Genomic DNA, 26,014 nt, shown 5'->3' with positions numbered 1-26,014 from the left:
ATTGTGAGAAACGCATGCAAACGACCAAAAGTAAGTTTTTTTTTGTTCGATGATGTTGGTCAATTGCACCCAAATCACGTCGGACTTATCAAAACACAGATATGTAAAACAACGCCACTGCACGTACGTTTATGACATCTTGGTATCCTATGAACTCACTGGTGCTGTAAAGCAAGTGCCTATCTTGATACTTGATGATAAAAACAGGGGACCAGTCTATTTAACTTGCCTCCAGCCTCAATTTCTTTAAAAAAAAAACTTCTTCTTTGTCTTGCTTGAAATGAAGAAAGCTTTTCACATTTGTAGCACTAAAGCAATTTTTATTTGTCAATATTGTATCAACAGAAAATATTGGACAACACATATGGTCTCCTGGAAATGAAAGACAAACCGGTAAGAGGAGAAATTGTGTTTTTTGTGTATTTGTAAGCCTTCTAAAGCTCGGAACATTACGGATATCTCATCCCGCCCACAGCCCAACCAGTATCAACTCAAAAGAGTCGAAATATATTTCAAATGAATGAATTAATGAATGAATAAATGAATGAATGGATGATTGAAAGAATAAGGGAATTAATGTGGTGAGAAGAGGTTATCAACTAGTGGTTTAAACCCGCCGCTGAAGCCTGGTTCTTGATAATTTTGCCGAGACGAAGCTATGAAATGGTAAGGCCCTCGGGTAAAAAAATCCTTATTGGGGATTGCTTTGCGCGTCACGCGTATCGCGTGATGTGGCACAACTGTTCCAGCCGTTGCTCTCGACCAATATAAATGAAGAAACTGTCTTATAAGCACAGGTGCAAGCTCGCGTGTCACGCCAATGTTTTAAAAATGTTTACTGGTGTTCATCCGTTTAAACACCCCCACGTGATGCCCTCTCGACCAATCAGAACGGATAAACTGTCTTGGATATCTATGAATGAATGAATGAAATACCTAAAACCAACATTGTTGAACCTAATCTGTTTTAAAGGCAATACTCACAGAGATGGCAGTGACTACAGTTGTTGAGAGTAACTTGGCGAAGATCGTTGGTGGTCTGCGTCCCGACGAAACGCTTGATATGACCGTTGGCGATGCCGGTGAGTAGGATGTCATGGCCAAGGGTATTCAAGTTCTGGACCCAATTCCATAGAGCTGCTCGAAAGAAAATTAAGTCAAGCACAGCAAAAAACTTCTAACCAGGTTAAGGTTACGAGCCCAAATACAATGTCACATGTACAATTTGTAATCGCTGTCCTGTTCAATAAGCAAAGATGTTAAGCTGTATTTTCTGTTTAAGCAGCTCTATAAAAATGGACCCTGGAAGTCTGTATATGGGTATAACCAAATTATTATTTGTTTATCCCCGATGCAAAATTCCATCTATATAAGACAAGAATACTTATTGTAGTTAGTGTAAAATTAGCGGTTAGCTTGAGGGTTCGAACCCACGACATTGTTAACATCGTTTCGTTTTTGTGTTTGCAGTGGTTCAAGCGAAATCTTTCCAGACATCTGAGGACTTTGGTGGCTACGTCTTCAAAGCTGGGCAATCTAAGAAGGCTGCTGACAAAGATAAAGACCATTCAGAGGGTCATGGAGCAACTCTTGAGATATCAACAGGATCAACGGAAGATATCAATGGTAAGACGTTTTGGGGGGGAAACAACACCCCTAAATTAGGTATCAACCTTTTTTGAAAATTGCCGCTCAAAGTAAAACAAATTTTTTTTTATAAATCTGGTGTCGACTTTATGAAGTTTGTGTGCGCGTTATTGTTTGACAAAGCGTGAAAAAGGACCATTTTTCCCTTGTATTGTTTTCAAACCGACATTTGAATGTTGATGCTTATTTACTACCCGAAATTTTATTTTTAATCCAGTTTTAGTTCGCAACTCAACAGACAACTACGAGTTGTTAAATCATCTACTGGCATTAAAAGATATAAAGGCCACCTCTCCCATTCACATAAATCATATTAAACGACGCCCTTGAATTAACTGGATGGTTGATTCCCATTTAACGTTAAAAGGCTAATTGGAACAAGAATTAATGATCTTTCAATTACCAATTATTGATTTTTCTTTCAAGGGTCTTTCAGCGTGTTAGTTATCTATACAGACAGCAGCAACACGTCCGAGGTCACCCACCTTGTAGCAGATAACAGGTAACAGTCGCTCAAATTATTTGCTTGTGAAAAAAATCATTGGCCTACATATTATTCGACCTGAATTGTTTTAAAGGAAGTGGACACCATTGGTAATTGTCAAAGGCTAGCCTTCTCACTTGGTGTATCTCAACATATGCATAAAATAACACACCTGTGAAAATTTGAGCTCGATTGGTCATCGGAGTTGCGAGATAACTGTGAAAGAAAAAAACACCCTCGTCACACGAAGTTGTGTGCTTTCAGATGCTTGATTTCGAGACCTCAAATTCTAAACTTGCGGTTTCGAAGGAAATTTACTTCTTTCTCGAAACCTACGTCACTCAGAGGGAGCCGTTTCTCAAAATGTTTTATTATACCACCCATTTTTTTATTATTTATCTCTCCTCATTACTCGTCACCAAGGAAGGTTTTATGCTAATAATTAGTTTGAGTAATTACCGCTAGTGTCCACCGCCTTTAAAGCAGTCAACACGGTCAACTGAATGATTAATAATATGGTTTACCTTTACTTTATGTTTTTTCATTTAGCACCAACGGTACATCTTACGTTAATAGTGGAATCTTGACCTGTAGTGTGTTGACTGAAGGCGAAGCACTAGAGGTTGCTCTCAAATTCTCTCTGTATCATAAACCGGTGAGAACATACATCTCAGAAATGCATACCTTGTAGTGCATTCTTTTGTTCTCTTAATGGGAGACTTCTGAGATGCTTGGTGGCAGCATGCTTACCAGGTAAAATTCATTGTTCTCGGTCATGTGCGCACGCTCAGAACTACGTAAACAATGGAAACTTACCTGGTAACAATGGAAACCTACCTGGTAAGTCTGCTGCCACCTAGCGTCCCAAAGTCTCCCATTGTCTTTTTCCCTGCATTTTCCCCTAGACTTTGTACACACATTTCCTTGTGAACCACCCCAGTGGAACTGTTTATTGTCCCTTTTTTGTTTGTTCATTGGTGTCTATGGGTTTCCGAAAATGAGCACCGTTTTCTCGTCTTTTTGCTACGGCGTCTTCGTGTTCTGCCATACGGTGTCAACTAAATTACTATTTTATTGACTTCTCAATAACGCCCATAACTCGTCACTCAATGCCATTCAACATTTAGTATACTCCTGCGTAAGGTAGATGGTGGAGCTTGAAGTATGACACCCTTAACTTTTCATAGCATCATGTCTTCACAAAGTTCTTCGGTGCAATATGTAATCAAAGCAGGAAACCCAGGGGAAAAGGCCCTTATCTTTTTAATAAATGTACTGGGTTCTTCTAAGTGATTTAAACAACACACGGCACACGGGACCAACGGTTTTACGTCGCAAACCGAAGGACACAGCAGTAAAGTAAAGTGCCTTGCTTCAGGACAAAAGTGTCACGATCGGGACTCGAAGTAAAGTGCTCTAATCCGCTCGGCTGAACCACACCGAATATCACTGATACAGTTTAGTTTAAGTTATACCAGTAAGACATCAGACTATTTATACACTTCTGATTATTTTGTTGTTTCATTAGCCTAATTATTTTTTCCGAAATAACACTCAATTTATTTTAGTACTTGCCGGCTGGAGACCAAAATGTGCAACGTTTATGTAGTTTCTGGAACAATACTCGAAGGTAAGGTTTGTTTGCATTTTGTGAGATTTACACTAAATTGCATCATCCAGAGGTCATTCGAAAGAAGGCATCTGACTTGACTGGTCCCCTGTCTTTGTCTGCCTATACGGGTACTATGATTCCAGTTGATACACCGATGTCATTGAATAAACGTGTTGTGACGTAATCTCTCCATATCTGTGTTATTGGGCCGATGTATATGTAGTGTCAGCTTGCACTTCCGATCGTCTGCATGCAGAAGTGTGCCAATGTTGCGTACCTCATGTAGTGTTGTTTTTCAGGTTAGTATCTGGCGTTAGTCAAGAGCCTCAAAGTGTGACGTCAGATAAACATGCTAGCAGCTAAAAAATGGCAATGAATGCAAAACTAAAACAGATGGCCAGAGTTTGTATAAATATCACGAAATTATTCGAAAATAGTGCTGGATTTGTAGAAAACAAAGTAACCAATCATGAGAGGGAATTTTAATTCATTGACGTTTGCAGAAAATGGTGAATTTTGTCACACCATCTGTTAACGCGATTTAAGTGTTACTAACGTTTGATCGCTCACGTTAACCTTCGTGGTTTGTTTATCCACAATACAAAAAGGTCTTTACCAACCGCACACGATTTGTGATTATATATAAATAATAAAAAAAGCTTCGCATAATTAAATTGACCGTTCATTCTTATTGGCAAAAAGTCTAACAAATAAACCAAGAGTAAACAATGTTGTTCCGAGAAGACTCTTGGTGGCGCACTCTATTGGAAATACATATTAATGGCACACATCGGCGTAACACTTACCAGTATTGTTTTTAAACACACCGTGTATGGAAATAAATCGTATTGGTGTTAAATCAGGTTGGCCCAATGGTTCATTTACAAACCTTCTTCTTTACTTTATCCTGGTCCGAACCCAACCTTGGTACGGAGATCGGGGTGTAGATTGGGTTTCGGGCCATGTCTGATTTCGTGTGTTTTCCTCATTTGGGTTTTCCCAGCACATTAAAACTGAACATTTATTCTCGTTGTCTATACACCATCATGAAGTTGGATACTTTTGGGACGCTAGGTGGCAGCAGATCTACCACCGTATTGGCCTTTGCTGTTGTTGGATTTATGATGAAATAAATAAATTAAAATCCAGTAACCCAGCAGTTAAAGGTTGATTGCGTGAAGCCAGACCTGCTGGGTAAATTACTGTCTAATGGTAAACGTGTTTATGATCTTAACTCCAGGTGAGTTAAAGTATGCCACAATACTCAATTATGTTGTTCTATACAGGTTCAATAATTATAATATCCTTTTTTTACGGAGTAGGGTTTGGTTAACAGAGGGTTGCAAAACGGAAGCTTCTGGCAACACTTCGTCTTACACCTCGTGCTCCTGTAATCACAACACAAGCTTCGCTATCCTACTCCGAGTTACGGATAGTCCGGTCTCTGATCAGGTGAAATATCTTGCCAACAATTCTGTTAATCATCATTTAGGCTGTGATCATCCAGTATACGATTCTTGGCTCCACTGTGTTTTAGGGGGGAAATGGTGTCCGAGGCGAAGCGGAGGTTGCCATTTGCCCGAGGGTTTGGGTACTTTTATACGACACAAAACACAAAAGTCCACAGATTTACCTTTAACCTACACGACAACTTTAAATATAACGATGTTAGAAAGCTTACCTAAAAAAATATTACTTGCCGATGTGCTGTAGATTTTGAAAAAAATGAGTAAAACACGAAAAATTGTTTTTGTATCATGAAGACGACAATTATTTTATGATGACTAATTATGCTGAAACTTCCAGAGGAAATTTATATTACATACATATTCATGTACAGTGAGTAGGGATTCACGTCTTGGCCAAAACGTTACAGTTTGTTCAGTTCACACACTCTAAAGTGACAGAGTTTCTACATTGTGGTTTTGTTTTGCAGGGAAACGCTGATATTGCCACATCTTTACTCAGTAGTATTCTGGGCAGTCTGTCCATACTCTGTCTTTGTATGGGTTTAGCGCTGTATACCTACCTCAGGTAAGATTTGTATGGAAAGTTCGTCATTCATTTTTGGTACGTCGAGAACCGATTTTGATTCAGCCTGTAGTTTTCAATAAACACATAATATTACAGATCAGCAGAATGTGGGTTTGAGTCCCGCCCTGGACACTTTGTGTCCTTAAGCAAGACACTTGACCTGTATTGCCTCGTCCTTTGGATGGGACGTCAATCCGTAGGTACCGTGTGTTGTGTCAATCACGTAAAAGAAAACAATACATTTATCGTTAAGAGAATGCGTATCATCATGTTTTTGGGTATGGTTAGCTGAAACTAGGTTTGCACTTCAACACCTGGTAAACCGTTACATGAACAAGTTATTGCTAATTGTTGGATCTTCGTTTGTCCCTCTAACTTAACACTCTTCTAACTAAGCACACGAGAAATGTGAGGACACACAAATACAAAGGGTTTGCATTTGAGGACACCCTTATGTGTTCTGCAGCGGTATCCCCACTACGAAAATACCATTTCATGTAATTGCCTTATAATTCCTAATGTAGCTCTGCAATATACAACATAGTGAACGCTTTGGTTTGTCGTTATGTTTAAACAAAGAGCAAAGAAGTCCATAATTAAACTACGTTGGCTATTGAATCTGCAGAATGCCAAAATTTCATTATTTTTACGTTTTGTAAATTCAAGCAAGCTTTCAGCTGAAGCTGAAGCTGCGGGTCATTTTGTTGTATACCAATAAATAAAAAATTGTGTCGTTTATTTTCCCAGGCTATTCAAGTTTCTACAGATTAAAGTGCACGCAAATCTCATGGGTTCTCTGCTGATTGGACAAATCATATTCCTCACCGGCATCAACGCAACTGAGAATCTCGTAATCAAATATTATTATTCTTGCTTGATAATAATTGTCGATGTTTTTTGTCCGAGATTGAAATGAAAAATTATTCGTCAAACAGCAATTGTTGTTGAAGCATTACCAGTGCGACAGGTACAATAGAGGATAAGGTTGTGCATGGATCTCGACACAAAGTCTCATTTCATGGAGAAAATACTTACCAATAGGAACATTGCAGAATATAATACACAATTTCAATGGGAAAATCACAAATTGCTGCCATTTTAATGTTACTGATTTTTGAAATACAAAACTGCGACCAATATCTTTTTCATGATTATGACTTTGTGCCAAATTCCTTGCTTGTATCGTTAAAGGCACAAATCAATGACATAATAAAGAAAGTTTAATTTGGCATAAGGTTTCCAATGATACACTCAATCAAGCATTAAGCCATTGAAATGTACTACATTCAGATATCTTGCGTTTAACATCTTTGAGGAAAGTTTAACAAGAGCTTTTTTTCTATATTATATATTTAATGTGATTGTTGTGTCTCAGACTTAATTATTGATTGTCAACAATTTTTTGTGAAACAGATTCTGTGTAAGAGCGTCACTGTTCTGGTCCAGTTCTTCTTTAGTGGAACTTTCTGTTGGATGCTGATTGAGGGCGGGCTCCTGTTCCAGAGAGCGAGGATGGTCTCCAAGCAGCAGCCGAAGATACTTATCCTGATGCTGATTGGCTGGGGTAAGTTTAAATTCCTTAGTGAGATAAACAACATCAACAAAAGTCAGCCAGAACTTCAGCGGTGACAACAGTAGCAAATATATGCCCAAACTACAGTTACATGTGGCCCATTTCAAAGAGCTGCTTATAACGAACAATTTGCTGAGCACAAATACTGTGCTTACAAAAAAAGATTACCAGCCGATTGAATAGCTTGTCATCGATTGGAGTGTCACCTTGGATTTTTCAAGATTGATTGATTGATTGATGTATTTTTATTTTTGGATAATCAACAGGTGTTCCATTTTTGATCACGGTGATATCCTTTGCAGTTGGTTTTGAAGATTATGGACGTGAACCGTGAGTAGAGCTCATTATAAACTACTTCAATCTGTAATAATATGACAGAAGACTTTGGTCTATACGGAAGGGCCTTCTCCTTCTCTCTGATGTCACTCTCTTTCATACATTTGCCTTTCGTTTCATTCCGCGGTTTGAAAAATAATAGCAAAACAGTTCTCTAAAGAACAACATCTACCTGGCAAGTAGACACACACATGGTGCTACCGCAAACCATCGAAACATCACCATGCAAACCTCTAATCCCATATAAACTGTATAATATTCTATCAGTTTTTGTCTTAAAATGATTTATTGTATGAATGGAAATTACTTTTAAAAAAATGTAATTTCTGAATGCTTTGTGTAACATAAAAGAGTGTCAAGTTTAATCTATTTTCCCACAGAAGGTTCACAAACGTTTCACTTATCAGCTGAACTATGCAACCGTTTCTTGTTTCAATCACACAGTGCTTGCTGGTTGTCCACAAAACGAGGACAAATCTGGGCGTTTGTGTCCCTAGTTATTGTCGTCATCCTGGTAAGTTGAGTTTTGTTCGTTTGTTGTTTTAGTTGAGTGTTGGGGTGATGAGTGTATTTGAAGTAAATTTTTCAAATCGATGATCAACAGTGACGACAAGTCTCGATAGCTAGAACAAAGGGAAACACTGTGGTCCTATAATAGCAGGGACAAATTAATAGTTGACTGAAGAAGAGTTCCAACGATTGAAGGCCATTACACAAAAATGCTTTCTCCATAGAAGACGATCAGAGCATACTGATCGAAACGTCGAGTTGAAACCATCGGTTCTTTTCAGAACCACCCCAACTCATTAGAGACAGTCATTACAGGGTGTTACCGCAAACCTTTCCATATCATATTTCCACCATGCAAAGTTTCAAATCCTACACCAATGCTTGTTGGTGTCGGTGTTTGGTTTTATTTCTTTGTTGAAATGTGGTCTTTGAGCTGTAGTTTTTGAGATTTGTTTGAGCCAATAATGATAGTTTAAAGAAATGTAGGCCTATTTTTGTCTCTCCGGGTCCTCTTCAATGACCTCTCTTCGATTCCCCTTCAATAGATTACAGTAATACAAGTCTGTGACAGATTTTAGCGCAAGGTGAATATGCTGTGATTTCCATACCGTTTGGGTAAATTTTTCTGTAAACACCCAAACCAAACAGTACACTCCTATCACGTCCGCCATACCTCAAAAAGGCTTATTCTGTTTATTCCAGGTGAATTTAGGGATTCTTGTTATGGTCATGCGAACATTCATGTCACTCAAAATGAACACGGACAAAGACAACGCCGACAAAATCAGGTAAATTTATAATGTTCATCTTTATAAATTGTACAGTCTTTGCTTTAAGGCACTGGACACTCGGTAATTTATTCAGAATAATTGTAAGCAAAAAATAAAGTTACTGCAGGGTAACAAACAATGGAGAGCTGTTTAGTATAATTTATTGTGAGGAACGGCTCCCTCTGAAGAAAAGTAGTTGTTGAGAAAGGGGTAATTTCTTTATCAAATATTAAAATACTTCACAGAACTCTTTTCTATGCATTTGAAAACACACAAGTTTGTGTAACAATGACCAATTTCGAGGACCAATTGAGTAAAAATGTTCACAGATTTGATATTTGATGCATAAATTGGGATACACCAAGTGAGAATACTGGTCTTTGACTCTTACAAAAGGTGCCTTTAGTATTGACTTGGATTCTATTTTAAATAAGTAAGTGCCAGGGCGACCTTCTGGCACGCTGCACCATTAAGGGTACGACATTATAGTGCGCCACCAAGCGTCTGCACTAGAGATGGCATTTAAAGAAGGAAACTGACTTGAAGTATTCACAGTGCAGTATTGCTCAACTGTTATAAACACTCTCTCCCATTGAGATTAGATTTGAAGTACATTCCTTTCAAATAGGATTGTAAGCTTTACATGGAGTTTAGTTAGAAGAGATGTGACAGTTGGTGAACACAATTTGTTTTTGAGTCAACATTACTCGAAAGAGATTTTGTACCGATAATCGTATTTTGTAAAGGTAGACGTGATGCGGATGTTTTTTGACATAGGACTTAACTACTTCAGACTATGCTCATTAGTATTTTAGTTGTCTGTTGATCATCGTTAATGACCAGCGATCGTTGTCTTATCTCCTCAGAGCTAGTTTCCGTGCCATGGTGGTCCTCGTACCCATCCTTGGTCTCACGTGGGTATTCGGCTTCTTACAGAGTACGTCAGTCGCATTTGAATATCTCTTCGTCATCTTCAACTCTTCACAGGTAGGAACAAACAAATCTCGTGTAACAAGGGTATTTTTTCCCCATATTATCTCGCAACTTCGACGACCAATTGAGCTCAAATTTTCACAGGTTTGTTATTTTATGCATATGTTGAGATACACCAAGTGAGAAGACTGGTCTTTGACAATTACCAATAGTGTCCAGTGTCTTATACCTGGTGAAATCACCTGAATCAAAAAGGGTTGCGGAACCAATCACACGTGCATAAGAAACCCTTAAGATGAAATGATGAAGTGGTTTAAAATGTAAACCAAAAACTTGCCAGTCGATGAAGAAGACAGATAGACAGCAAGATTCCACGAGCAGCAAGAGCTGGTTAACCATTATTTAGTAACTAGGTAGTGGAAATAAAACTTATCGTTCAAAGTATAGTCTAGTCTGAAATACTTATAAATGAAATAGCATGACTGAAGAGGTACTGAATGAGAAAATTATGTTCGCACGAAAACGAAATTGCATGCTGTTACAGAAATTGAATTACTTTTAGCGGAAATTGACCGGGAAAACTCATTTTATTTTAGGCTTGAAAGTATCGAAACAGCGATGTTCTTGCAGCTCCATCAGAAAAAAATTGAATTGATTCTGATTTGTTAATTTTCTTATCTTCCAAAGGGATTGATGGTTTTCATCTGTCATGTGGTTATGAACAGTGAGGTAAGAAACAACCTTGAACTTTATGTTTTTCCTGGGTATTTGTTAGAAGTTTTATACTAATCATCTCACAGGAAATTTACCTTGGACCTTATCGAGATTGTTGAAAGCTACCGTCACAGTATTTATTCATTGGTAAAGAACTGTGAACATCTCTAAAATATTTTGAATTTCAAGTTTGCTGTTAGTCTCTGGTTGTAAAAATGTTGCGACCATCGCGTACAAAATTGTCAACAATTTTTAAACGCCAGGGTGATGAGAAGACAGTTTTTTAACAATCCCTCGGCTCGGGAAGCATTGATACGAGGACGTTTGTTGGAGCTGGCTTGGTGTTTTTTCTCTGCCTTTCGCCTCATTAGCCTTTTTTTAGGTATGGCGGACGTGATAGGAGGGTACTGTTTGGTTTTGGGTATATACAGACAAATTTACCCAAACTTTATATTATCTCAAAAAGCCTTATAAGAACCCGGTTTATCTCAGCCGTAACAAAGTAAAGGGTTTGGGTTTTCCTATACCTGATCACGTAGGTTTCCCCCACTTTAGGTTTCCCTCCCAAAATCTAAAACCAACATGCTTAAGCCAAATTGGCACAAGGACTACAGTTGACCATAGTTCGACCAAAGGTAGTCCAAACTCTGTCTAGTCGACGAAAGTGCGACTGAACCTGAACAGGATTGGGTCAAATCTGAACAGTATGTCATGTGAAGTAACTTTAATCCCCCAAATGTCAAAAAAAAAAACCTAAAATAAAATAATAATATTATTCATCCCCGATGCAAATTTAAAATCTACTAAATCGTTTGCAGTACCCGCTGCTAAAACATAGGATTCAAACTGCTCCTAGCTACCGGGCAAATCCTGTGGTCAAGCTGGTATGACACTGACTCTAGAATTGCAAAGGTCGTGGGTTCGGATCCCACCGGAGTAGTAGGCCTGTGATGTTTTTGTCCACAGAACTCGGGTAAGTGCCGAGTATTCAGTGCTAACAAACATTGGTGTGTATATGGGTAAAACCAAAATGAACATTCCTTTATCCCCGATGCAAATTTAACAATCTATTAAAACTGTAACCCCATTCACAGGTTCAGAAGGCATTCAAGCGGCGGGGAAAGAACAAAGTGTCGGCCTCTTCTGGGCATTCAAGCGATCACTCAGATACACAAACCCGAAAGACTAACACGACGTCAGCGACAGCATTCTAGCACTTTGTGGAAAGTCAGATGAGTACATGCAGATAGCTGCTCAGCCCTATCATGACAAACAGTCTAACTCGCAAAATTAACTTTTTGGGGAAAGCAGGTACAGAGATAAGCTGTTTTGCCATAAAAACAGAAATGTGTAAAAAAAATAAGCCAAGGTGGGACGTGTTCTATTAAATGATATTCTATGATACCCAAGCCTACATCCGTATGGACTGTAAAAGGGGTAACCCTTTTTCAGCCCTAGGATAAGGTGGCAACGGCCACTGGAAAAATAATAATTGTAGCCCACACTTTGAAGTGGCCTTTAGGCCTTGTATGCTGGCGTCTTGCATAACAAAATAAATAAAAAAACATTTAGTATGCCTTTGAAACTTTGAAATACGAAAGCACCCTAAATTTACCCAAAATTATGTTGTACATGTATTCAAAAATATATTTACCAGATCGGGTTAGGCTATGTTGCCATGGACGGGCCATGTTCGACCTCTTAGAACTTCTGAGGTTAAAAGGGCAAAATTGCCTTCAAATCTCTCGATATGTTGCTGTTTGGAATTGCTCTTTATATTTTGTCATTCACTAAAGCACAGTGTGTTTTCATGTGAGCCTTTGGAACTCTAGGTGGCAGCAGACTTAAATTTTCACGGTTTGTGTATTTTTTAGCGTGGTCACATTATCGAACGCGGAGAGCACCTTGCAGTACCGCTGCATCTCGACTATCTCACCGCGTAAGACCATAAACGACTTGTCCACAAGTCTAGTTTTGTGATGAATGATTACAGTTGAAACTTTATATACTCTGCTTGTTAATATAAAGAAATTATATTAAAATATTTAGATATTTAGAAATTAATCAAATATTATCCCTCTGTACATAATATATACAATCCTTGAATTGTATTTTTCAATTGTATAAAAAATTGTAATCCAGAAAGTATTTATCGTTGCTGTTTATGAAAATGTGAATACTTGGAGGTGTTGCACCAGGGTGTAAATCGTGCGGCTTTACTGTTCGTCATTTGTTTTGTCAATTTGCATGGGATAAGGGACTACTACTCTAACTATGTGGCTTTGCGGGCGTCGCCTGAAATGACAAATCTTCGGTAACGCTCTTGTAAAGCTGTCTACTATGAGCTGAATGAGCTGAGTTTGGGGGGTCAGCTCATAGTAGACAGGTGCTTTTGTGTTGACTAACGCTGGCTCGGCAGTCGGGGCACCATACCCACGAAAAGCAGGAAGCTGCCACATCAATGCATGATGTCATCGTCAGCCAATCACCGTGAAAGAAAACCATGCTGTTTAATGGTTGATTTTTTCGTAACGGGAGTTTTGGACTACACTAGCTACGATCCGGTCTCGCTTTAAACATTTCCGGGAAGAATATGAAATAATCTATCCGTATTTACTAATTGGGACTGTTGCCGACATTCATATCGGGAAAACCTCCGTGTTTTTGTGGCTTGTTTTCTTTCTTTGAGTTGCACAGATTGTTCTTCATACAAAACGACAGATGTGCTCTTGATTTCAATGAACTGCTACATTATTTCTGTTTATACTTTTCAGGTAAGGCCGAAAAGACTGAATTTCAGCAGCCCTTTGGACTAATTAAAGTTTCAAACCGAGGTCACGCATGAAAAAACACACTTAAATGCTGCGGGTAAAACCCGGCAATAGGAGACTTTCCGACGCTAGGTGGCAGCAGACATACCGGGTAAATTTCCATTGTTTACGTAGTTCTAAACATGCGCATAATTCTGAGAACAATGGATTTACCCGGTAAGTCTTCTGCCCTCTATCGTCCCAGAAAGTCTCCCATTATGCTTATTAGCGCATGGGCTGCCGATAGACTAAGGGCCATAGTCAAACGTAGACTTATCACCTTTGCTCAAATATTTTGAAACAACCGGATCACGCATGACTGCCACTCTTTACATGCTTTTAATAATTCGTAAACAAACATCTCTTACATTTTCGTTTTGATGAAATGAACTATTTAGGGCGTGTGTTGGATGTTTTTACAATGATGAATAAATCATTAACGGGGAAATCGTTAGAGAGATCATGATTTTAAAGCCGCTGCTCCCCGGCTCTGGAATTCTTTTCCCGTATCATCCGGGAAGCCAACACACTGGAGCTGTTCAAAAATAGACTCAAAACTCATATATTCGTTTAATTCGGCCATTTTGTTTCTATTGTCCTTGTACTGCTTTTTTGTATTGCATTGTCATTGCATTGTCATTGCAATGTCATTGCATTGTCATTGCATTGTTTGTTTTTATGTAAATTGTAAAGCGCTCCGATCTTTGTGGGCCTATTATAAATGCTTGTATTATTATTATTATGGTAAAGTTAGAGAATTTTTTTCTCTCACTTGTTTCTTAGCGATAATATGGATTGAACTGTGGATTAAAATCGTTAATACATGGCTCAGTGAAACCCAATTCAACCCCAGTAGCGGCGAAAAAACTAACATACCAACTGGTGGGCTGAGGTAGAGATGTGACGTCATAGGTCCGGGTAGACTCTTGCACCCCTTGAATTGCCACCTCAAAGCGACCGTTATCGTAGGTGATGACAACTGGTACTCCAATGTAGTTTAAGCCATTCTTAATCTGAACGGTTAGCCAATTGGCAGATGATGGTAGTGGTTTGAGGATGTAAGCTTTATCAGTGAACAGATTTGAGTGCAAGTAATACACGTAATCATAATATCATGAAGAATTGTCATTATTTGCAAACACTGCAAAACGGTTATCAAAACTACGAAATAAAAAGCTAATAAAATAAAATGAATAAATTTCGTAAAATGTATCCTTTAATAGTGTGTGTGTCATCTAGTTTGTAATTATTCTATGTTGAAAGTAATTAGTCTGGAGATGTTGTGGCTACAGCTTGAAATGGACCTGTTTTAATATACGCATTGTATTTATTTTAATAATTACAGTGCGTATACGTAAATAAAATTTTAACATAATTTCATCTATTATTAATAAGATAATGATTTGACTTTTTTTCTTTCAATCAGGTACTTGAAAATAATGGATTAGGTTGGAAGACGGCTTTACATTTTTTTTTTCAATGAAGTACCTGATATTATTAAATTATTCTTTAAACATGGGTTGTTTCACAAGATTTGACCGTATAAGATAACTCCGCAGTTTCTACGCACAAGAGTTCGACAAGGGTTTAATTATTTTTATCTGAACGTTGAGGGAAATTATTTTACAACATGCTTCACGATAATAATGTTGTTTCTTTAAGTTTTCATTTTTAGTTATACAGACTAGGATGGGTTTTAAGATAAAACAGTGTTAAAGGAACACGTTGCCTTGGATCGGTCGAGTTGGTCTTTGAAAAGCGTTTGTAACCGTTTGTTATAAAATCCATATGGTTAGAAAGATGTTTAAAAAGTAGAATACATTGATCCACACACATTTGTCTCGAAATTGCGTGGTTTTCCTTTTACTTTGCGAACTAACACAGTCGGCCATTTATGGGAGTCAAAATTAATTTTGACTCCCATAAATGGCCGCCCGTGTTTGGCGACGAGGTAAAAGGAAAACCGTGCAATTTCGAGTAATACTTGTGTGGATCATTATATTCTACTTTTAAAATATCTCTCTAATCATATGCATTCTATAACAATTGGTTACATACGCTTTTCAAAGACCAACTCGACCGATCCAAGGCAACGTGTTCCTTTAAGATACCTTTTTATGGTTTAACTTTATGTTTTTATTTGAGAGTGTCATCAGTATCAGTACTTATCAGTATCACGTACTGCGTGCAAAGCTTCACCAATGCCAGGACTGTTTGGGGAAAAGAACACACATACAACATCACTGCTCATGCCTGTGAACTCTAGCCGCACTGGTGACGTCATCGGCAGCTGAAGCTCAATCTTGGTGTCGCCATTAACCCGATGCGTGTTTTGAGCGCAGAGTGAAGTTCCTTTTAATGTTGTACCTGAAACAAAGGGGAGTGTAATAATGACCAAATAATGATCTATACAAATGCACCTTCTTGAAAGTCAGACTTTTTAATTTATTTGCAACCTCTTACTTTCCAAATTAACTATCCAACCCTCGGTTAAATTTTGTGTGAAGTATAGACAATTCCAACCACAATTGGTATGTTTTGAAAGGGTTTTTGCACTTTGAAAAGTATTTTGGCAAAATTCTTCACTTTTTTTAGGAAACTTAACATGGTTTACAGCTTGGATTAAAAAAAATCATAAGACTATACATAGCCTTGTGAACTTTTCCAGAAAATCATAAGTCTTGTGAACTTTGCGAAAAAATCATAGGCTATAGCTTTGTGAACTTTTCCACAAAATTATAAACTTTGCGAACTTTGCGAAAAAAATAATAACTTTTCCAAAAAATCATAGCCTTGTAAACTTTTCGAAAAAAATCATAAGGCTACAGCTTTGTGAACTTTTCGAAAAAAATCATAAGGCCTTGTGAACTTTTTCAGAAAATCATAAGGCTATAGCCTTGTGAATTTTTCCAGAAAATCATAAGGCTATAGCCTTGTGAACTTTGCGAAACAATCATAAGGCCTTGTGAACTTTGCGAAAAAATCAAAAGGCTATAGCCTTGCGAAAAAATCATAGCCTTGTAAACTTTTCGAAAAAAATAATAAGGCTACAGCTTTGTGAACTTTTCGAAACAAATCATAAAGCCTTGTAAACTTTGCGAAAACACCCATAAGGTGAATTTTTTCAGAAAATCATAAGGGTTGTGAACTTTGCGAAACAATCATAAGGCCTTGTGAACTTTGCGAAAAAATCATAAGGCCTTGTGAATTTTTCCAGAAAATCATAAGGCTATAAGCCTTGTGAACTTTGCGAAAAAAATCATAAGGCCATAGCCTTGTGAACTTTTCCAAAAAATCATAGCCTTGTAAACTTTTCGAAAAAAATCATAAGGCCTTGTGAACTTTTCGAAAAAATCGTAAAGCTATAGCCTTGCGAAAAAATCATAGCCTTGTAAACTTTTCGAAAAAAATCATAAGGCCTTGTGAACTTTTCCAAAAAATCAAAAGGCTTGCGAAAAAATCATAGCCTTGTAAACTTTTCGAAAAAAATCATAAGGCTATAGCTTTGTGAACTTTCCGAAACAATCATAAGGCCTTGTGAACTTTGCGAAAAAATCATAAGGCTATAGCCTTGTGAATTTTTCCAGAAAATCATATAGCCTTGTAAACTTTGCGAAAAAAATCATGAGGTAAATCATAGCCTTGTGAACTTTTCGAAAAAATCATAAGGCCTTGTAAACTTTGCGAAAACAATCATAAGCCTTGTGAACTTTTCGAAAAAATCATGAGGCTATAGCCTTGTGAACTTTTCCAAAAATACATAAGACCTTGTGAACTTTTCGAAAAAAATCATAGGCTATAGCCTTGTGAACTTTTCCAGAAAATCATAAGGCTATAGTCTTGTGAACTTTGCGAAAAAATCATAAGACTATACATAGCCTTGTGAACTTTTCCAGAAAATCATAAGAACTTTGCGAAAAAATCATAGGCTATAGCTTTGTGAACTTTTCCACAAAATTATAAGGCTATAGCCTTGTGAACTTTGCGAAAAAAATAATAACTTTTCCAAAAAATTCATAGCCTTGTAAACTTTTCGAAAAAAATCATAAGGCCTTGTGAACTTTTCGAAAAAATCGTAAGGCTATAGCCTTGCGAAAAATCATAGCCTTGTAAACTTTTCGAAAAAAATCATAAGGCTACAGCTTTGTGAACTTTTCGAAAAAAATCATAAGGCCTTGTAAACTTTGCGAAAACAATCATAAGGTAATAACCTTGTGAACTTTTCCAAAAAATCATAAGGCCTTGTGAACTTTTCCAAAAAATCATAGCCTTGTAAACTTTTCGAAAAAAATCATAAGGTAATAACCTTGTGAACTTTTCCAAAAAATCATAAGGCTATAGCCTTGTGAACTTTTCGAAAAAAATCATAAGGCCTTGTAAACTTGCGAAAACAATCATTGTGAATTTTTCCAGAAAATCATAAGGCTTATAGCCTTGTGAACTTTGCGAAACAATCATAAGGCCTTGTGAACTTTGCGAAAAAATCATAAGGCCATAGCCTTGTGAACTTTTCGAAAAAAATCATAAGGCCTTGTGAACTTTTCGAAAAAAATCATAAGGCTATACATAGCCTTGTGAACATAGCCTTGTGAATTTTTCCAGAAAATCATAACTTTGTCAACTTTGCGAAAACAATCATAAGGCCTTGTGAATCATAGGCTATAGCCTTGTGAACTTTTCCAGAAAATCATAAGGCTATAGTCTTGTGAACTTTTTCAGAAAATCATAAGGCTATAGCCTTGTGAATTTTTCGCAAAGTTCACAAGGCCTTGTGAACTTTGCGAAACAATCATAAGGCCTTGTGAACTTTGCGAAAAAATCATAAGGCCTTGTGAACTTTTCGAAAAAATCGTAAGGCCTTGTGAACTTTTCGAAAAAATCGTAAGGGTATAGCCTTGTGAACTTTTTTAAAAAATCAAAAGGATATAGCCTTGCGAAAAAATCATAGCCTTGTAAACTTTTCGAAAAAAATCATAAGGCTACAGCTTTGTGAACTTTTCGAAACAAATCATAAAGCCTTGTAAACTTTGCGAAAACACCCATAAGGTGAACTTTTCCAAAAAATCATAAGGCTATATAGCCTTGTGAACTTTTCGAAAAAAATCATATAGCCTTGTGAACTTTTCCAGAAAATCATAAGGGTTGTGAACTTTGCGAAACAATCATAAGGCCTTGTGAACTTTGCGAAAAAATCATAAGGCCTTGTGAATTTTTCCAGAAAATCATAAGGCTATAAGCCTTGTGAACTTTGCGAAAAAAATCATAAGGCCATAGCCTTGTGAACTTTTCGAAAAAATCGTAAAGCTATAGCCTTGCGAAAAAATCATAGCCTTGTAAACTTTTCGAAAAAAATCATAAGGCCTTGTGAACTTTTCGAAAAAATCGTAAGGCTTGCGAAAAAATCATAGCCTTGTAAACTTTTCGAAAAAAATCATAAGGCTATAGCTTTGTTAACTTTTCGAAAAAAATCATAAGGCCTTGTGAACTTTGCGAAACAATCATAAGGCCTTGTGAACTTTGCGAAAAAATCATAAGGCTATAGCCTTGTGAATTTTTCCAGAAAATCATATAGCCTTGTAAACTTTGCGAAAAAAATCATGAGGTAAATCATAGCCTTGTGAACTTTTCGAAAAATCATAAGGCCTTGTAAACTTTGCGAAAACAATCATAAGCCTTGTGAACTTTTCAAAAAAATCATGAGGCTATAGCCTTGTGAACTTTTCCAAAAATACATAAGACCTTGTGAACTTTTCGAAAAAAAATCATAGGCTATAGCCTTGTGAACTTTTCCAGAAAATCATAAGGCTATAGTCTTGTGAACTTTGCGAAAAAATCATAAGACTATACATAGCCTTATGAACTTTTCCAGAAAATCATAAGAACTTTGCGAAAAAATCATAGGCTATAGCTTTGTGAACTTTTCCACAAAATTATAAGGCTATAGCCTTGTGAACTTTGCGAAAAAAATAATAACTTTTCCAAAAAATCATAGCCTTGTAAACTTTTCGAAAAAAATCATAAGGCCTTGTGAACTTTTCGAAAAAATCGTAAGGCTACAGCTTTGTGAACTTTTCGAAAAAAATCATAAGGCTATAGCCTTGTGAATTTTTCCAGAAAATCATAAGGCTATAGCCTTGTGAACTTTGCGAAACAATCATAAGGCCTTGTGAACTTTGCGAAAAAAATCATAAGGCTACAGCTTTGTGAACTTTTCCAGAAAATCATAAGGCTATAGCCTTGTGAACTTTGCGAAAAAAATCATAAGGCTATAGCCTTGTGAACTTTTCCAAAAAATCATAGCCTTGTAAACTTTTCGAAAAAAATCATAAGGTAATAACCTTGTGAACTTTTCCAAAAAATCATAAGGCTATAGCCTTGTGAACTTTTCGAAAAAAATCATAAGGCCTTGTAAACTTGCGAAAACAATCATTGTGAATTTTTCCAAAAAATCATAGCCTTGTAAACTTTTTGAAAAAAATCATAAGGCCTTGTGAACTTTTCGAAAAAATCGTAAAGCTATAGCCTTGCGAAAAAATCATAGCCTTGTAAACTTTTCGAAAAAAATCATAAGGCCTTGTGAACTTTTCGAAAAAATCGTAAGGCTTGCGAAAAAATCATAGCCTTGTAAACTTTTCGAAAAAAATCATAAGGCTATAGCTTTGTTAACTTTTCGAAAAAAATCATAAGGCCTTGTGAACTTTGCGAAACAATCATAAGGCCTTGTGAACTTTGCGAAAAAATCATAAGGCTATAGCCTTGTGAATTTTTCCAGAAAATCATATAGCCTTGTAAACTTTGCGAAAAAAATCATGAGGTAAATCATAGCCTTGTGAACTTTTCGAAAAATCATAAGGCCTTGTAAACTTTGCGAAAACAATCATAAGCCTTGTGAACTTTTCGAAAAAATCATGAGGCTATAGCCTTGTGAACTTTTCCAAAAATACATAAGACCTTGTGAACTTTTCGAAAAAAAATCATAGGCTATAGCCTTGTGAACTTTTCCAGAAAATCATAAGGCTATAGTCTTGTGAACTTTGCGAAAAAATCATAAGACTATACATAGCCTTATGAACTTTTCCAGAAAATCATAAGAACTTTGCGAAAAAAATCATAGGCTATAGCTTTGTGAACTTTTCCACAAAATTATAAGGCTATAGCCTTGTGAACTTTGCGAAAAAAATAATAACTTTTCCAAAAAATCATAGCCTTGTAAACTTTTCGAAAAAAATCATAAGGCCTTGTGAACTTTTCGAAAAAATCGTAAGGCTACAGCTTTGTGAACTTTTCGAAAAAAATCATAAGGCTATAGCCTTGTGAATTTTTCCAGAAAATCATAAGGCTATAGCCTTGTGAACTTTGCGAAACAATCATAAGGCCTTGTGAACTTTGCGAAAAAAATCATAAGGCTACAGCTTTGTGAACTTTTCCAGAAAATCATAAGGCTATAGCCTTGTGAACTTTGCGAAAAAAATCATAAGGCTATAGCCTTGTGAACTTTTCCAAAAAATCATAGCCTTGTAAACTTTTCGAAAAAAATCATAAGGTAATAACCTTGTGAACTTTTCCAAAAAATCATAAGGCTATAGCCTTGTGAACTTTTCGAAAAAAATCATAAGGCCTTGTAAACTTGCGAAAACAATCATTGTGAATTTTTCCAGAAAATCATAAGGCTATAGCCTTGTGAACTTTGCGAAAAAAATCATAAGGCTATAGCCTTGTGAACTTTGCGAAACAATCATAAGGCCTTGTGAACTTTGCGAAAAAATCATAAGGCCATAGCCTTGTGAACTTTTCGAAAAAAATCATAAGGCCTTGTGAACTTTTCGAAAAAAATCATAAGGCTATACATAGCCTTGTGAACATAGCCTTGTGAATTTTTCCAGAAAATCATAACTTTGCCAACTTTGCGAAAACAATCATAAGGCCTTGTGAATCATAGGCTATAGCCTTGTGAACTTTTCCAGAAAATCATAAGGCTATAGTCTTGTGAACTTTGCGAAATATCATAGGCTATAGCTTTGTGAACTTTTCCACAAAATCATAGCCTTGTAAACTTTTCGAAAAAATCATTAGGCCTTGTAAACTTTGCGAAAACAATCATAAGGTTGTTTCGAAAAAACTTTTCGAAAAAATCATGAGGCTATAGCCTTGTGAACTTTTCGAAAAAAATCATAAGGCCTTGTAAACTTTGCGAAAACAATCATAAGGTAATAACCTTGTGAACTTTTCGAAAAATACATAAGGTAATAAATAGCCTTGTGAACTTTTCGAAAAAAATCATAAGGCTATAGCCTTGTGAACTTTTCCAAAAAATCATAAGGCCTTGTAACCAAATACAATAATCAGTTCATCTTTTTCATAAATGAACACATCAGGTCACCACTTAAAGGCAGTGGACACTATTGGTCATTTCTGAAAATAATTATTGGCATAAAACCTTTCTTGGTGACGAGTAATGGGGAGAGGTTGATAGTATAAAACATTGTGAGAAACAGCTCCCTCTGGAGTGCCATAGTTTTCGAGAAAGAAGTAATTTTCCACGAATTTGATTTCGAGAACTCAGATTTAGAACTTGAGGTCTCGAAATCAACCATCTAAACGCACACAACTTCGTGTGCCAAGGGTTATTTTTCTTTCATTATTATCTCGCAACTTCGATGACCGATTGAGCTCAAATTTTCACAGGTTTGTTATTTTATTCATATGTTGAGATACACCAACTGTGAAGGGTAAGCCTTGCAGTTTTGTCTAAATTTGGCTAAAATCTGATAAAATCATAAAGGGTAAGTCTTGCATTTTTTCTAAATTTGGCTAAAATCTGATAAAATCACAAGAGAAAACTGCCTTGCAGTTTTGTCTAAATTTGGCTAAAAACTGATAAAATCACAAGAGGTAAGCTTTGCAGTTTTATCTAAATTTGGCTAAAATCAAAATAAAATCGTAAGGGGTAAGTAAGCCTTGCAGTTTAGTTCTAATTTGGCTAAAATCTGATAAAATCGCAAGGCGTAAGCCTTTCAGTTTAGTCTAAATTGTGCTCAAACTGCATACAATCAAAAGGGGGTAGAGACCTTGCAGTTTAGTCCAAAGTTTGCATTTTTCCTCAAAATATTGCCAAAATCATATAAAATCACAAGGAGTATAAGCTTAGACCTCTTTTTCAAATTATGCTTAAAACAAATGTCAAGGGGAGTTGTCAAAATACTTTTGTATAGTTATAGGTTGTGAAAATTAATTAAAATTAAAGCAAATTTGTGCAGAAAGTTAGTCAGAGTGAAGACCAGGCATTCAGGGGACTCAAAGTCTAGTCGAAACCAGCGTGGTGATCACCCATTAGAACCCTTAAGGGACTGGCAGGTCCCGGCCCCTCCTTTACTTTCCCACCCGTTTTCCTACCTAATTTGGGGAGAGACATGACGGACCCCAATCACTTACTGGTGCGAGCAGTAAAAGTCATGTCCCTTTTGGTACGGGCAGGATTCGAACCGGGTGTACCAGCTCTGAATAGCACGCAATTGAACTATCCAGTGCACTGTGTCACCACAGTGCCCGTTGGTGTTTGAAGGTGGTTTTAGACCCTACTTATAATATAGTTCACTGAGTCCAAGCAGAACATAAAAAGATTACTCGTGGGAGTTGAACCCGGGTCTCGTGGCTCCCAGTCCATAGCGTAATCCATCAAGCTACGGTGACACTTAACGATCCAATGAATAATTATGCAACTTTGAATCAAACAAAATAATGTACAAACATAGACTGAGAACTATAATAAGAAACAACAGGACTTTCAAACTGCTCTTCGACATTTTCGGTTAACACACGCATGAGGCCAGTGGGTCGGGATCCTTGGTCTTGGAGAAATGGGTTCCAAGTTGAAGGTTTACATTAAAATAACTTTACTGATAAACAGCTGACGAGTCACATTGACAACAGCTCAAATAATTTAAATATATGGGAAACTCTTCTAACGACAAGGGGGATGCATTTTAGTCTGAATGTGGCAACATCAAATCACGAATTGTAAACCTTTCAGTTTTAGCTAAATTTTGCTGAAGTTTGACATAGGGTGACAATAGGGCTCATTTGTTTGCTTAAATTAATGGGGTTTGAGAATGAAATGAGTGTGCTTCATTCCAGGGTTTTAAAGACACTGGACACCTTTGGTAATTGTCAAAGACCAGTATTCTCACTCGATGTATCCCAACATGTGCATAAAATAACAAACACGGTGAACATTTGGGCTCAATTGTTCATCGAAGTTATAAGAGAATAATACAACAAAAACACACTTGTTGCATTAGTTTGTGTGCTTTCAAATCAATAGTAACAAATGCTTCAGCTGAAGTCTTTTATCAATGTTGAGTGAGAAATTACCTCTTTATTATAAACATGTTACTTCAGAGGGAGCCATTTCTCATAATGTTTTATAATATATCAATAGCTCTACATTGCTCGTTACCAAATGAGTTGTATGCTTACAACTATTTGGAGTAATTGCCAATAGTTTAAAGCTGTGTCTCGTTTCAGGGTTTAAGTAAAATGCTCAAATACAAAATTTTCCTGCTCGGGATCTTAGCGACAACAACAGAACTGGAGTTTGACCATGAGTTTAGACAGGACACTTGACTTAATATAAATATGGAAGCAAACCAAATTACTATCCGACATATCATGCTTTATTATAAAGTATTCTTTTAATAACGTTTTATTCTTCAAAGCACAACATTTTAAACTGTTTTCTGGGTTGGCTTTCTTTGTAATTCACATTGTTGATTTTGCTTGATTACTTTTATAACCAAATACAATAATCAGTTAATCTTTTTCATAAATAAACACATCAGGTCACCACTTAAAGGCAGTGGACACTATTGGTAATTACTCAAAATAATTATTGGCATAAAACCTTTCTTGGTGACGAGTAATGGAGAGAGGTTGATAGTATAAAACATTGTGAGAAACAGCTCCCTCTGGAGTGCCATAGTTTTCGAGAAAGAAGTAATTTTTCCCGAATTTGATTTCGAGACCTCATATTTAGAACTTGAGGTCTCGAAATCAACCATCTAAACGCACACAACTTCGTGTGACAAGGGTTATTTTTCTTTCATTATTATCTCGCAACTTCGATGACCGATTGAGCTCAAATTTTCACAGGTTTGTTATTTTATTCATATGTTGAGATACACCAACTGTGAAGGCTAGTCTTTGACAATTACCAATAGTGTCCACTGCCTTTAATGGTTCACATTTTATGATTATGATCAGAAAATAAAGACTATGTATGTTCTTGTACTTGAGGTTTTGTTTGTGAGGAATGAGTTAACCAGTGATATGTATTCTCGTATTCATTTTTTATTAATCGCATTAATATATACAACAGTAGTTACAATCTAATCAATTTAACATGCACAGCGACAATTTGTTCCGTTAACACATTCTTGGCAAAATACTAAAAAGCTGCATCCCTGAAAATAAATGAAACCATTTACATGTATATTATGTAGCCAGAGCATTATGTTTTTTAAACAATAATTGCAAAAATGTTGTCATTAAATTTTACTTGACTCCTCTAAATATCTGAAAGTATTAGTACAGGGTCTATGTATTTTTTGTAGGTCAAAATACACAATGTCCACAGATTTACATTTAACTTACACAGTTTGAAGATATTGATGGGAGAAAGTTTCCCTGAGAATATTAGCACCTGGGGTGCTGCAGTATTTTGAGAAATGAGTAAAACAATGTCATGAAAATAATTTTCGCCTCGGTGATCATGAGACGAAAATTATTTCAGCATGTAAAAACGGATTTTCATGACATTATTTTACTCATTTCTCAAAAAGTACAGCACCTCAGCAAGTAATATTTTAAAGTACGCTTTCTACTATCATTATCTTCAAGCGGTGTAAGTTTGATGTAAATCTGTGGAAATTGTGTTTTGTTTTACAAAAAGTACCCAAATCCTTTAATGAGCACATCATCATCACTTTTAAGTCACTTGTGACCCATTTTCTGTACAAACCGAGTATTTAACAACAAAATATATAATTATTTTATAATTATTAAATTTTTCATTAATTCAACCTTCAAACTTCAAACAGTTCTCACCCTCCAATTGGAGTGTCCAATTCAAATCAAATCATTGTACTAGACAAATCTAACTAGAAAATGGTTTATTATATTCAGTTGGCCAAATTATACTGGCCCAAAGCATTTTGAAAACGCATAGCTTATGAATAATTCATAAGGATGTGTTACTTCACAGAGACACCTTTTCGCGAATACCCACTGCGCAATTGCTCACTGTTTACTCGATCGCTAGCTAGACCAGCATGCCCCTCATTCCTCGCCTAACGGGCGCATACCAAGTATTTGAGATAAGGTTGGGAGTAGAGTCACAGGACTTCTTTTCTTCTGAGTTGTTTTGTATTTGAAAGACACTATTTCAAAGAGCAAAGTACATGAACTTACGCATAATCATTGACAAGTATATTACCCTGAAGTTGATGTAATATAATATATAGCATGAATGATGGTGTCATAGGTACCAGCCTACAATTTGGTCAGTGTTGGCTACGATTTTGAAGTTACAACCTA

General features: G+C 36.6%; 2 protein-coding genes across 2 annotated transcripts in view; one reads left to right on the top strand and one right to left on the bottom strand.

Moving 5' to 3' along the window:
• The window catches only part of LOC117298587 (adhesion G protein-coupled receptor L3-like), a 35,381-nt gene extending 21,814 nt beyond the window's left edge, over positions 1-13,567 (top strand). Inside the window, exons 4-19 of the mRNA XM_033781905.1 lie at positions 346-393; positions 974-1,082; positions 1,471-1,626; positions 2,074-2,149; positions 2,681-2,786; positions 3,700-3,761; positions 5,066-5,195; positions 5,680-5,777; positions 6,525-6,627; positions 7,191-7,341; positions 7,617-7,680; positions 8,131-8,200; positions 8,899-8,984; positions 9,833-9,953; positions 10,587-10,628; positions 11,708-13,567. Of these exons, the coding sequence (XP_033637796.1) occupies positions 346-393; positions 974-1,082; positions 1,471-1,626; positions 2,074-2,149; positions 2,681-2,786; positions 3,700-3,761; positions 5,066-5,195; positions 5,680-5,777; positions 6,525-6,627; positions 7,191-7,341; positions 7,617-7,680; positions 8,131-8,200; positions 8,899-8,984; positions 9,833-9,953; positions 10,587-10,628; positions 11,708-11,827 (1,542 nt within the window). The 3' untranslated portion in view covers positions 11,828-13,567. The remainder of the gene's footprint in view (positions 1-345; positions 394-973; positions 1,083-1,470; positions 1,627-2,073; positions 2,150-2,680; positions 2,787-3,699; positions 3,762-5,065; positions 5,196-5,679; positions 5,778-6,524; positions 6,628-7,190; positions 7,342-7,616; positions 7,681-8,130; positions 8,201-8,898; positions 8,985-9,832; positions 9,954-10,586; positions 10,629-11,707) is intronic.
• A 2,076-nt stretch (positions 13,568-15,643) lies between these two features.
• LOC117298421 (tyrosine-protein kinase HTK16-like) overlaps positions 15,644-26,014 on the bottom strand; it is a 28,271-nt gene continuing 17,900 nt past the window's right edge. Inside the window, exon 12 of the mRNA XM_033781677.1 lies at positions 15,644-15,790. The gene's annotated coding sequence lies outside the window, so the exon portion shown is untranslated. The remainder of the gene's footprint in view (positions 15,791-26,014) is intronic.

The sequence above is a fragment of the Asterias rubens genome, chromosome 13 (assembly GCF_902459465.1).
Source record: "Asterias rubens chromosome 13, eAstRub1.3, whole genome shotgun sequence".
Taxonomy (NCBI): Eukaryota; Metazoa; Echinodermata; class Asteroidea; order Forcipulatida; family Asteriidae; genus Asterias; species Asterias rubens.
The sequence above is the reverse complement of the archived record's forward strand: the minus strand, read 5'-3'. Positions and strand labels throughout refer to the sequence as shown.